Source organism: Athene cunicularia (assembly GCF_003259725.1).
Source record: "Athene cunicularia isolate RWA chromosome 6 unlocalized genomic scaffold, athCun1 chr6_part2, whole genome shotgun sequence".
NCBI lineage: Eukaryota > Metazoa > Chordata > Aves > Strigiformes > Strigidae > Athene > Athene cunicularia.
The window spans coordinates 6,299,074-6,313,422 of NW_020799106.1; the positions used below are offsets into that span (position 1 = coordinate 6,299,074).

Below are 14,349 nucleotides of genomic sequence, written 5' to 3' on the forward strand. Positions count from 1 at the left end.
TTTGTAAAGTAAATGACACTGCTGTAACCAGTAAAGCTTTCTTCCAGATTTTAACCAGTTTTATGTCACTATGTCAATCTCTTAAATCTTTCTGCTAAAACTTTAATTTAAAATATTGACTAAGCAGCAGTACTATGGGCCACTGCAATACCATTCATCTTTGAAAAATACTGTTTGTAAAAGAGAACCATAAAGCACATTTCTAAACTATTTATATTTTTCATATTTTTAATTCAAGTAAATTAATGAACTTAGGAGCATCATTTCAATATATGGCAGAGAAAAAAAAAAAATTTTAAAGGACTGTAGTCAGATTTCACGAAAGATGACTGAATATGGATAAAGTTTGATTATTTTATCCATCAGAAAGGTTTACAATTTGGAAATAAGGAACAGAATCATTAAACAGCAGAAAAACAAGATAGCTGTCCTCAGACATTTTCTGAGGTCAGTGTACATATGAAGTGGCAAGATGAAAGTGAAGAAAATAATATCAAGGATATTGAAGATTAGAAGTGAGCATATTCAAGCATTTTTTTAAAAAATGGACAATAAGTAATCAAAGACTTTTGAGGACAGTGGTGATTCACTGCCTAGAGCTAAGATATAATCAGCATAATATCAGAAATTTGAAGGTGTGGGAAATTAGTGTCGATTTCTTCAGAAAGTCAGGTTTCCTTTTAATACAATAGCCATTTGCCCCGCAATATCAACTCTTCCATCATTACGCAGCGAAATCTTCAACTCTCCTCCACGGCGGGAACACTGAAAAGCTAAATGGAAACAAGAATCCACAGTTTAAAAAAAAAATCTATCAGAAATTATTTAAAAATCCATTAAAACTCAGGGAAATTAAGTTTCTGTCTCCAGAAAGCAAGCAGCACCAGGGATATCCTGGATGAATTTGTCTTTACAGATGTTTAGCTGAGGGTGTGTATCAGACTAGAATTGGTCTAATGAGTCTGACAAAAACATTAATTAACACAAGTAGTGAAGGATAGTTTGCTGCGATGTAGCCAACCATGTTTCCTTTCCTAAAGAAGTCTTGAATTGTCCCATCCACGGGAGAGACAGTTTCCGTAGGTACGAGTGAAGAACACCAAGTATTACCTGCATAAAAGAGAACCACTTACCGGTACTGAACATCTCAAGTAGGTATTAGGTTCAAAGAATGTGTTTGACTAATGAGTAAGTAAAGCTCAAGAAGGCCGTGGAGAAAGTCTACCAAGAAATAGATACTCCTTCAGCTGCCATAAACTGAGACCAAATTCTTACACATACAGGAACAGCTATTGATTTATATAATCCTGAATATGCCATTTAATCCAGTGGGATAACATTTAAGTAGCAATAGCCTTCTGCTTGTAAATAATTACAGAACTAAATTTTTGCTTAAACTGTTTAGTCATATACAGGTAGGATGATAATGCTCACTTAGCATGCTGAGTCTGTAGACTTGTTTCAGTAGTCCAGTTTTAGTTGTGCAACTACTTGATCAGAAAATGGTCTGGTTCAGATGGCATTTAGCAAAGGTTTGAGTTTCATATAGTGTTGTTTTTGTAAAAGACTGTAAATGGAAAAGAGGCATTCATGTTCAGTCTTCTTACTCAGTGAACTTCCAACTACTACAAAAGTTATTCAAAGCCAAAGGGCATGTTTTTCCTCACAAACTCACAATTTGTAAATTGGGTAGAGGTTGTATTCAGATCCTGACAGAGCACAGGATCTCTAACAGATGGCCTATATACTGTATGCTTTAAAACAATCAGCCACAGCTAAAAAAGCTCAGTCCTGGATACAGCCCCTTTTCTTCGCAATAACTTGGAAAGTTCTCTATAATCTGTTTGAATATATCAAATTCCTTAAGCATGTTTATAAATGTTGTCTTAGAAATGTGAAAACTACATGAAGGGCTGGATACAGAGACAGTTGCTAAATATTGCATTTCTTAGCAATTATGAAAGTCTACACATCCGATATGAGAGATTGTAATTTTTTTTAATACTGCAGAGACTCTTGAAATGAAAAACCGGCAAGGACTGATACTGAACTCTGATTCAACGCTCAGCTTAAATTCAAGGATATGTAAAAAAGTTTTAAGAACAATCATAAAGTATTACACCTTGTAAAAAGACTAGAAAATTCTCTTTGTAGTTGCTGGGTGTGGTCGTTATTTGACAATTTGGTTTAATAAAAGTAGGGAGAGAAGCCAAAACCAGGAAATTATGTCTGATACTTCAGCAAAGATGCAGCTGACCTCCTCCTAGAGGTCACAATACCCCAAGAGATCTGACAATAGATTTAATGTTCCTCATTTTTATATTATTTCATATCTGATCTATTTTGGAACATCTTTCATTTTATGGAAGAAAAAACTTCCTTTATTCTTGCAATAAAAGGTATCAGATATTACAGAAGCTACTGCAAAGCCTTCTAAAAAGTTAAAAGATGCTCTCATTCAGTACTCTTTGGTGATATGGAATCTTCTTGATTGTCAACCATCTTTTCCAAATAATCTCATTAGTAATAGAATTCGTCCTAGTACTACCTGATGCCCCCTCAGTCATGTGTATGTAAGGAAAAGCTACTTCTCAGAAGACTACATGTTGATCAGATGTCAAATTAACTTTTCTGTTTAAATCTCTTCTATGTGATTTCTACCACAACAGAAGTTTGAAAACATAAATACATGAAATAAAAAAAAAAAAAAAGATCTATCTTCTGGGAAGATAGGACTATTTTTTTTCTGATAAACACATTAGAGAAGCTGATTACAGTATCAATTGCCTTTAGTGCCTGAGATAGTTTCTCTAAAAGAGGAAATGGCACTACATACAAAATACATGAAAATGCAAAACAGGTAGAAAGTATCACCTAAAAATACATAGGGAATTTCTGCCTGTTTGATTACTTAAAGAAGCAGTGTCTATAGATAGCATGGAAGTTTCAAATTCCACATTAACATGCGAAAATGTCAAAATCTTCTGAGAAACAGCCAGTCCGTATGGATGCATTACCAAAGACAGTTTCTCCTTTTCAGAAAATACACTGGGATTCTTCCCCTCAACATTATGGAAACTTTCACAGATTTGTGCAATGTTAATGCAAATGTGAGATCTTCAGAATGTTAAACCTTTCCTTCGGTCCATGATGAAGAAGGTCTCAGCCATTGTGGATTACCACCTTGAGCTATGGAGTGCAAACAGATCTTTTAAAGAGCTTATCATTCTTAAGAAAATCCATTTTGAGATTCATTTGACCAAATAAAGGAAGGCTGATAATCAAGGAACCTGTTTGTTTGGAAAAGCATTTACTTTTATGGACGAGGAACCTTATTAGTTCAAGGCTCCAATCTCTGCTCTAAACTAAATGTTGCCAAAGACTTAATTGTTGTCAGGTCCACAAAAGAACTGTAAACTCCTGCCCCCTGCTCCCCCCTAGACAGGGACTAGGCTATTTTATTGCTTCTGTTGTTCTTCCATCCTCTGGTAAAGCACTAGAAACATGAGAAGTAAACAGACACTCAATGCCTCTTTATCTAGTGTTGTCATGTATGAACAGTTTCTCTTGGTTTTTTCCACCAAGTTCTTCAGTTTCTTGCTTAACAACAAATACGTGATCTAATAAGCATATCTCCTTGATTGAAAGAATGCCAATAAATCTAGATGTTCTTTGACTTCAGAGGTCCAGCCATCTTAAATTCCTTTAAGGCTTAATTATTTCAAAGTAAAACTGTAAATAAAATCACAAACAAAATTTGCCCATGCCCATGTATCTTGTCCCCATTCTTATATATTTAAGGTCAGTCAAATTCTTTCTGTTCTTGTAATGTAAGTGACTTCTTTCTTATATTCTTCCTTGCTACCATGTAAAATATCATCACCCTGAGGAAAACTGATCTGCATACCTAAATATAGGTGTATCAGAAACCAGAAAAACCCTGTACCATAAAGCACATTCTGTGTGTAGAATCTGAATGTTAAAAATACGTCACCTCTTCTTAACTAGCTATAATAACACTAACTATTCTAAATCCTAAGTTTCCTAAAGAAGTCATGAAGGGATTAATCTGGAGTAATTCTCAATAAAATTCCAAAATCAGGCAGAAACCGTATGACTTTTTCAGTCTCATCTTAATATACAAGGGGAAAGGAAAACACTGTCCAAATTGTACTGATAAGTACACATCCCGAATGAAAATACCAATACCTTTTCCCAATACCTAAAATGTAAGTCATAAAGACCAAGAAGTAAAGTAAAATTCAGTCAAAACACAAAATCATCATCTGAAGTTCACCAAGCCTCAGTTATGATGAAGGGTCATGAGAACTGAAGTCCAAAGCTGAAATCAAAAACTAACTGCAGAGTTACAATCCAGAACTGATACTTCAGACTCTGCAGGCATGATGTGTCATGTTGGTGGGTAGAAAAGAAAGCAATTTCTTAAAGATTACCTCACACACAAAATATTACATAATGTTCTATTCATATCGAGAAAATGGATAGGGAGTTATTTCTACAGTTTGAGTGTATCAATAATACTACTTTTTATTTTTTATTGAGTAGAGTTACATGAACGTGCAACTTTGCAAGAAAACAGTTTCTCTTACCAAGCATTTCTTTCTTCCCCAGCTGCTCTGACCAGTAGCTGCTTAGAACAGCATGAGCAGATCCTTAAAAGAAATTGGAAAACAGAGTACAGAGTTAAATTAGAATTGCTACTTTATAGAGCAAGCACATTCAAAATGTAAATGCCATAAACAAATCAAGTGCCACAAGTGTTTTTAGGGCAAAAGCACCTAAGAGTTTTCACGGTAGACAGAACTTAAGGCTTTATAATTTCATTTAGTTATGATAAAGCTGTATTACTTCCTCATCCTTTGGCTTCAGTGGAAATTTTGCCTAGGCCAGGGCTTTGTGATTAGCCACAAACTGGCAGGAATTACAAACAGTATCGATTAAATTGAGCCAAAGTACTCATTTGTTTACCAAAAGTGAAGTTTCCTAATAACAGAATCTCAAAATATTAAACTCAAAATATTTATTCATCTAAACATGATGTTATTCAATGAAACATGAACGGCTACCCATCAAAAAATCTGAATAGTCTTTTTGATATTTTTTAAGAACAGTTAGATAGAAGTCACAGAGTAAAACAAAAGTATTTCCTCTCATAACAGTTTTTCACAACAAAACTGAATGCTGTTAAGTATCAGGATGTAACTCAAGGAGATCTTTAAGGTCTCACCACAGCTTCTGAAAACTAAAATACCAATTTCTTGTTTCCTGATCAGCAGATGGCTTAAAAACTTCGGATGACTTCTCAGCTTCATAGCTAGTCACGCTGCTTCAGTCTACATTAGCAGCTAGGGGCAAAGACACTCTGCTGGAAACCCTGCTGTGAAGTAACTATAATTATCAGGGCTCAAGGACACCAGGGCATGTAAACATTATTAAGAAATAATTACAAAAGAAATATAATACAAAGGCCTAACTGTTAAAAGTATACTTCAGCTACACAATAAAAAGATTTGTTTTTATCAAAGAAATTACACTTGAAGATAGAAGACAAGCAACAGTGAGCTATAACAAGCCTAGAAAAATCTCAGAGATTCAGGAACTTCCAGCTTTTCCTACATATCAATACTAGTCTTCCTAGAAGTCCTAAGGAATGAGCTCTGCGATTAGATATGTCTACAAGACTCTGACTCCATCTTTATGTGGAAAATGGGACTGAAAGCTTAAGAAATTGTTATAGCTCATGTGTCTTTGTAAACCTTTCTTTCTGCTAGGAGTGCTGAATAACCACCATTGTTCCAATAAAGAAAGTTTTCTCTTTATTGAGCAAAACTCTTAATGAGCAATTTTGACCAAGTTCTCAGCTGCCTAATAATTAACTTGTAATTAACTGGTACCTAAGCAAATAACATCATTCTGCAGCAATCATCACACCTACTGAGTGAAACATCAAAGGAACAGGCAGAGAACAAGTCTGTTAAATGTCCCTTAATACACAACTAGCCAAGTTCATATTATTCATAGGCCTGAGAAAATCCACAATAAGTGTCATGAAACTAGAGGAGATCTCAGCTGAAGTGCAAAAAAAATACAGGACACAAACAGAAGCGGCTATGAACTTCTGCAACATCTATTCAATACCAAACTAGTCTCTCATTTTTCTCTAACTGGAGTAGTTCAGGGAAAAGATCTGAAAGAGACACAGGAAAATCTGACCTGATGACAGCAAGAATTTTTTCTGAATGAGCTGGCATCAGTCATGAAAGTTCCCAGTTTAATGAGCACACTCCTGCTGTCCATATAAAACAGTAATTTATAAGGACGACTCCAAAGTACAGACTCATGAAGTTTAATAAGAACCTTTTAATTGAACTGAAACAAGAGTTATAGAGTCGCTTATTGCAAAAACACAAACCTGTAACAGGGTCTTCCAGAACTCCATACCAAGGTGCAAAGTATCTGGAGTAGAAATCATGGCCTTTATGTTTTCCACTGGAATTTCCCTTAAGGGTGAGTATGAGTCCTTTCACCTTTCCTGTTTTTTCAGCTGACAAAAAACTTTGTGCGTTCACTTGCAGTTCTTCCAACACAGACCTTGAATATAATCACAGAATTTTAATAGCCTGATATTCTTCATTTTACATGAACTTAAGTATTGAAAAGAAACATAAAACTACAAAATCTTCTTCTGTACAATCCCAAAACAGACATGGTAAAAAGTTAGAGACAAGACTCGCAGAACTGTCCTCCCAATGTCATTTGACAGAAGACTACCTTGATTATTATAACTGAGTGAACAGAGAAAAAAGTTCAAGCCATGCACTTCCTATTTATTTCTGAAAACAGAGCATCCTGGAATATTAGCTACAAAAGAACACACTTTTCTTGCAACTTTTTAATCATTGAAGAAGTATTTCATCACTACAAAATGCAAAGAGTAAGCCCTCCACTTCCTTTCAGAACAAGCAAATAAAAGCATTCAGATCTTCATGGGATTCTAAAGCATTCTACAACAATCTCAAGTCTGTGAAGTTGCAGATACCTCCCTACAAAATAAAGTTTGAAAGAGTAAAAATACTAAGTACTCAGCTGAGGATATTTCCATCTCCCCACTAGCCCAATCTTTAAACATTCGTTAGGCCAAATTTCAAGTGAAAATAATAGTAATTTGGCCTGAGTTAAGAAGCTGTGTTTCAGTAATATATATTCAAATCATACTTGACTTAACCATGAAATTCAGCTCTCTGAGATTAACAAATGCTTTGGAATTATTTGAATTGGAATTTCCTCTCTAAAGCTACTTACGATGCTGTTAAGTCTGTGTAAGCAGATTATAGTCAAATGGGAACAAGAACCCATGGCGTTCTGGCAACGTGCCCTGTCTCGCTACGCTACACAGCTCTGACTTCTTCATTTGAGAAGCAAGACTCCTAATTTCCTGCTAGGTTACTGGACCGTTTTTTTACTCAGATGGCAAAAATACACCATTGTTAAAACTGTTTTCTACACCTCCTTTTCTTGGAGATAGATTTCAGACTGATCTTATTCAGCTTTGCAGGTTCATTAAGCTCACATTAGAAGATAAAATAACTATTTAACACAGGAGTTTAAATTAGAGTTTTTAATGCCCACCTGTTTTAAAACTAGCTAAAAGAGCCTAGTATGTAAGAAATAGAAATTTAACAATCAGATTCAATTTCTGTACACTTTATTTAAAAAAAAAAAAGTATAAGACACCTTTCATAAGCATCACTGAGGCGGACTAAGAGTTTCTTTGTGTCAGGAGAATAACGGAGATCTTGAACAACCATGTCGCCAACGGCTGCCTGGTGGAAAAGTGAAAGGAGACAAAGAAACACATTGTCACTTGAATATGAAATACTATTTCCTTAACATTCGCATTGAACAAATACCCTGCTAGATCAGGGCTTATGCAAGGTCTTTCATGCAGCCCTCAAGTACATGCAAGCAAGAAAAGTAAATGCTCTAAGTGCATGAATGGGTATGGCTGGTGCTAACAGCTCCATGTATGTCAATTCAGGAAAATTCAGGACCTGAAGAGGGCAAGGACATTAGATTGCCCTCACATTCAGACAATAGGCTGAAAATGCCACTGAAATAAATACTGACACTCCAGTCGATGATAGTGAGAGACAAAAGTTCAGCTGCAGCATTTTCCTGAGCTGCATGACTCAGACCTTTAAAGTTTAGTACATCAAGCAATGCCATGCTGTCACTTTTCAGACATTTTAATACACAAAAATAAGTACAGCTCTTATAAGACCACATATAGATACTTTTTTTACCTTTATTAACTCTTCTACTTCCTGAAGTACCTGAAGAAAAAAAAAAAAAAACAACCCACACTGTAAAAAATAGAACATACATATGTATGTATCTATCCAGATATCGACAGACAGATACACTTACATACCCATACAGACATAAACATATACTTCCCTTGAAAGCCTTTAATAATAAAATTTTGACTGACCTGTGGGTAGGTGAAGTAAAGTGGCAAGTCCAGGACAATATGATCCTCCACTTGTCTGGCTTTTAATTCCCCACTCAGCGTCATGAACGTGAGAACTGAATTTATGTTTTCTAGAGAGAAAATATCGCAACATAAGAATTTCAATCTAAATTATTTTAGCTCTTAGAGTAGCTCAGTGTGTTCACAAAAAGTTCATCATGCAGCTAAAATGTAGTAACTACAGTAAAGCTGTATTCTGTGACAAAACTCCAAACTAACTCAAGAAATAATCTTCTGAGGACAATAAACACAGCAAATGCCTGAGTCTTTCCTGCACGTTCCTAGAAAGAATGGGAGATTCCTTTTAACAGAAAGAGCAATATTCCCCATTCATCAAATTCTACTGTACCTCTCCCAGATGACATTTGCATATTTAGGGCTTTTCTTAAACAAGAGTAATAGTAGGGCATCAGAATCCAAGTGTAGGCATCAGACTATAACCTTATAATTACAAAGCAGTTGTAAAGACAATACCTAAGATAGCTCCATATGAGTTCACTAAATGTTCTGAATATTAATTGCCTTTGTTGCATAAAATAGAGATCTTCTTAATTAGAAGTAAATTTTCTAAAAAGTTATAGTAATAACCAGATTGTAAACATACTTTGTACATGAAACAATACAGCAGCTGCTGCAAGTGTAGCATGACCACAAAGAGGAACTTCATTGGCTGGGGTGAACCATCTGAGCCCAAAGCAGGAACCTTGGAAATAAAGTTTATTTAGCGTTATTACGTGGAATAAGTCTAGTTCTTTAACTTATCTCAAAACCTTATACAGAGTAATGACATTTCTGTTAATCAAAATGCATGCTATAATCAGTCTTGGTCTTAAACACACTTTTAGGAACTTATTTTGTACTGATTTTTGGAATAGCTATTGCTTTTGAGTCAGGCCAATAACAGGAGTCTACTATTAACAGACAAAATGCTTATGAAAATATATTTTAAGTGAGTAATTACCATACAAACAGAACTAAAAAGTGTAAAAGAAACAAATGGTAGTTAAAAAAAACCCGAACAAGTCTTGTCAATGCCCCGGTGAAAAAATGGTGCATTAAATAGCCCTATCTAATGAAAACAAATAGAATCCCAACAAAACCTAGTGGATGAAACTAACGGTGGCGGCAGAGCAGCGCTCTGAGGCAGGGGAGACGCAGGACTCAGCTGTGAGCCTGCCCTGTGGCGTCAATGCGCTCCCCCAAGTGGACGTTGAGCCTGAAAGCGAGAGGAAACGGCGTCAGCCATGGCCGGCTGGAGACAGAGAAGCTCGGTGACCCAGGACACCTGCCTGGATGCTTCAGACACACAGCTGCATTCAGACGGAGAAGGCATTTCGTACTCTCACCAATTAATGTATTCCTAAAATAATGCGGATTTTTAAAAATTAAATTAAATGCACTGATCACAAACGCATACTCCTGCAAAAACATACTCTTTGTCCAAGAGCCCTTAATACACCAGTTCACGTTCCAGAAGCAGATGCCAGTCTCATAAATGACATTCTGATGCTCCTGGTCTCCTCTTGTCCCCATCACCCCTCAATACACACTTCTAAGGTGTAGCCCAGTGACTAAACTCCTGTGAAAAAACTATGCCTCTCTTCAGCAGCAGCATGGGTCTGATGTCACAAACTTTACTCCCATCAAAAGCACTTTAATGAAAAAGAAACTGGCATTTTATATGCTGTTGGGTATGAATGACTTGAAAATAAATAAATGTGTTAAGCATATTAGCAAGGTGTTAACATGAAAAATTAAAAGTATTATCACTTCTTGATAAGATATTCTTTACAATAAGATAATTGTAAAACAAATTACAATTTATTAACAATAAGAGTAAGTGCTGATAGTTATTACTTTAAGAAAATCCTCTAATTACAGAGACTGTGTAAAATTCCACTCCCTGAACAAACAATCAAATGATAAAGAACAGTTTCTTTGCATACTGTCCTAGGGTTAGGGTCTCTTTCAGACAGCCAATAACCCCAAAACTGTTTTTCTCTCTTCTATTACATCGTATCAAAGCGAGGGCATGCCAACATGATACCTTAACCTGGAACCTTAAACTGCAGGCTAGTTGGGTTCCAGCCCCTCGGCTCCTGCCACCACAAAACTGCAAAGTGAGCAGATTCAGCAAACTGATTCAGCTGAAAACTAATCCACAGAGCAATTCTGACCAGACTCTTTGTCCAATATTTTCTCTCTTGTCCAGTGTCTCTCCATTTCCCCTTTGATCATACAAACGTGCCCTATCAAAGAACACTAGTGAAGTCACTCCACTCAGACCAAACAAATGAGCAGCGTTTGTTCTGGGCAACTTCAGATTTCCCAGTTTTGTTGGAAAACTGTACTTTCCAGTATTGGCTCCACAGACATCTTATGAGATTTTGTAACAAACACGAGTAATAGCTTACAGTTACACCAGCAATCTTCTGAACAGCCAAGCCAGATTCTACTCACTTTGGAGTCTTGTGCATATGGTATAAGTATGATCCATCTCTATTCCTCTGCTTGTATAATAAGAAATTATCTCAGGAGATTATTAGTAGTAATGGAAGTATTAATTGAAGAATCTTTGCATAGCATTTTAGGGAGATTTTCTGTATGCAACTTGCCTGTTTAGTAAAAGGCACTAAAACAAATGGTCTAATTTATGAATAATAAATGTTTGTATATTGTAAAATGAATTTGATATGCAGCACAAATACTTTAAAGAATCCACGTGCAAACAGCTTATTAACATTATCTTGAGCAAGATACATCACAACTCTGAGACTGTGCTTTGGCTGTCTTACAAATTAGTGTTGTTCCTTATAAATGCACCCACAGGGTCTTCCTATTCCCTTGCAAGAAATTTTGGAGGGTAAAGAGAACCACTCACTTTTGGTAAAGTCATCTCCAGGGTGCAGTTTTCTGATGAAAGCAGTTTCTGACAGGTTCATTTCTGTTGCAATTTTTTGGTGCAAATTTTCAACCAAGTCCTAATGATAAAACAACAAATCTAATTAAAAGCAGGCCAAAAAACACTGAATCAAACTGTCTGTCAAATAAATACAGTCATTTCATTTTCTATTATAATAAACCACCGATTCATTTTTAGTTCAAAACACTTCTGAGAGTAAAAGAAGCTTTAAGCATAAAGCAGGATAACTAGTTCAACTGTTATGATACCTGGGCAGTTCTAATATATGTACTATTAAGTTTACAAATTCTTGGAATACGTGGAAAATAAAATCACCAAAAAACTAAACCCAGTCTTTCTATGAACACAAAACTTTTTTAAAAATCACACTGAGAAGTCATTATTAACATAATCTGAAAATAACTACAAGTCCCTTTCTATGACTCTGAAAAATCCACACCAGCAAGAGGTATGCGGCAATGGCCGAGATGGCTGCTCAGCAGTTAGGGCTGTACCCTCGATAGCGCTCTTTGCGCAACGGGAACAATATGCTAAGTCAGTAGAAGCTGAGAGGAGATAAACTGAAAACCAAAAACGCTGGAGCTCACTCCGTTCTGCTCTAACTGCCTGCAGATTTAAACCAGTGAACGCTGATCCCAGGATACATGAGCTGAAACAAATGTATAAAATTCTACTTCACCCTTGTTCCATTGCTCTTTCCCACCCTTATGCTGACTGGCCATGTTTGAGAATCTGGTCTTTAAAAGACAGAAACAGAAATGAAACAAAGTATTGAGTGCACTTGGTCAGGTTCAACCTTTGACAGATAAAAACTTGCCCTCCTAACTTTACTTATTTCTCTTAATAACTTTAATCTTTTTCAGCCAGTGATCCCATACTACAGATAGGAAACAACCACCGATGCAACAGATCTGCATGTGCAGATTGAATTCTATACAATGAAACAACACTCTAACTTTTTACCATAATAAGCATTTCTCCTCAGAAAACCAGTTCTATCAATTAGATAGTAAAAAGATACTAAACCAGAACAAAGACCAACCAAAATGTTACTAAAAATAATAAAACTTTATTGAACTACTGCCATCCTGTGGTACTTTGAAATACAGGAGGGGCTTGTGCCATTCTGGGTTTTTGTAAAGCATCTGCTGAGACTCTGAAGGGAAAGAACAGAAATATTGCTTCTAGGTGCATCACACTTTCTTGGAGATTAGAATAAAACTACAAATTAGGATCTGCTCTTTAACTGAATCTCAGCTTTAACTCTGACACTGGAGCCTCTAGCCCCAGGTTCTGTAGAAAAAAAACCTTCATAAACCTGAACACTCCAAAAGCAACATGCAAATAAGTTGCCCTCACAATATATTAATAAAGTAAAATTAATATGGAAACGCAATTAAAAGCTCATAGTTTTAAAGTGCATTTTGAGAGGGAGTATCTAGATTTTAGGGGGTCAAAACCACCTCTGAAGGGGGATGTTCTCTTATAACTTCAGCTGATCTGGTAAGTAGAGATCTAGACAAGGCTTAGGAACATTTAGAAAGGATTCACATTGTCAGTATAAGCAACTAGCATTGACTGTTCTACGGACATTTTCATACTCATAATTTTCATCAAGTGTTACTATACAAATAATATAAGGCCTATAAATTTTTAAACCAGTTTAATTAGTTTTTGGTAGACATTGTCAAAAGTGTACCAGTTAGAACCAACTGTTCACAACACCTTGATGAGAACGATGACTACTGTCAATTGCACTAAAACTACCATGCAACTTCGAAGCAATAAAACCCAGCTGTTTAAACTTGGCTAAAGCCGAACATGACACACTAAAGGTGAAAGACTCAGACCCTTTCTCCTTCCATAGAAAGAGAAAAAAAAAAAAAAAAGGGGAAGGAAATCCACACCAAAGCCCACATTTTAACAATTCATTCAAAAACTACTGAGTACTGATTCAGTGTTATCGCATTTCCTTTCCATTTAATTCTGAATCCATGGGTTTAAGAAATTAAGCCGTTTATTTTTGATTCGGTGAGACTAAAACCAGTATGTTCCTTCAAAAAAATTTTAAAAAAAAAAGTAAACCCACAAAAATACAAAACATGTCTTGAATGAAATTGTTCTGACGGGGAAAAAAAAAAAAACAAAACAAAACAACTCTGCTCTGCTAATTTCTCTACTCGGGAGCAACAGCAAACAACGCTTGCAAGAACTTCCGAGTAAAGGAAGCAAAGTCTAGTGCTGTGCTGAGTGCTCAGGCCAAGTACAGAATGGTAAATGCCATTGCAGTCCCTTATAAAATCGGGGGGTTTTTAACTTACATTTTCAAGCAGACAAACTGTCGCAGGATTTCCAGAAAATGGCCGGTTTGTAAATGCATCAACCGTAAAAATTGGAATTTGCATTGTTGTTTGCGCCTATTTAGTCTTAAGCTGTTTTCTGCAAGGTACTTTGTACCTGCTTTATCCCCGAGTGACAGCAGAACTCCGAGTTAATGTTTCCCTAGCGGCAGGAGGCGGCAGCGGCCCCCCTCCCGTCACTTCCGAGCGCGGACATGGACTCAAGACTCCTTCCATGCAGCGCTCGGCACTGATTTAAAAAACTTTAACCTCGCTCTCACGTCGCTGGCTCCCAGCTCCAGGACGCTGTAACGGGCCCGCCCGCCCCGCGCGGGGGCACTGACGGTGCCCGGAGCCGGGTCAGGTTCCCGCGGGTCCCGCCTAGCCGCGGGCTGACTGAGGAGAGGCGGACAGCCATTACGTGCGCGCCCGCGGGTCGCTCTTCCCCTCCCGCCCAAGCCGTGGCCAGGGCCGCCTGAGGACACACACACACACACACACACACGCTGCAGAGCCCGACCGGCCCCGCCATGTAC

At 36.9% G+C, this 14,349-nt stretch overlaps 1 protein-coding gene across 2 annotated transcripts; it reads right to left on the minus strand.

The window, feature by feature from the left end:
• Window positions 1-299: 299 nt before the first annotated feature.
• PBLD (phenazine biosynthesis like protein domain containing) lies at window positions 300-14,298 on the minus strand. Of its 2 annotated transcripts, none has more exons than XM_026852025.1 (9): window positions 13,932-14,298; window positions 11,433-11,532; window positions 9,156-9,254; window positions 8,513-8,622; window positions 8,325-8,354; window positions 7,756-7,844; window positions 6,434-6,612; window positions 4,611-4,673; window positions 300-773 (listed from the first exon to the last, which is right to left on the minus strand). In XM_026852025.1, the coding sequence occupies exons 2-9, from the start codon at window positions 11,491-11,493 to the stop codon at window positions 661-663; spliced, it is 744 nt and encodes a 247-aa protein (XP_026707826.1). In that variant the 5' UTR covers window positions 11,494-11,532; window positions 13,932-14,298; the 3' UTR covers window positions 300-660. The 2 variants fall into 2 exon arrangements, with proteins under 2 accessions (XP_026707826.1, XP_026707825.1); XM_026852024.1 differs by having other exon boundaries at window positions 13,796-14,298.
• Between the last annotated feature and the right edge of the window lie 51 nt (window positions 14,299-14,349).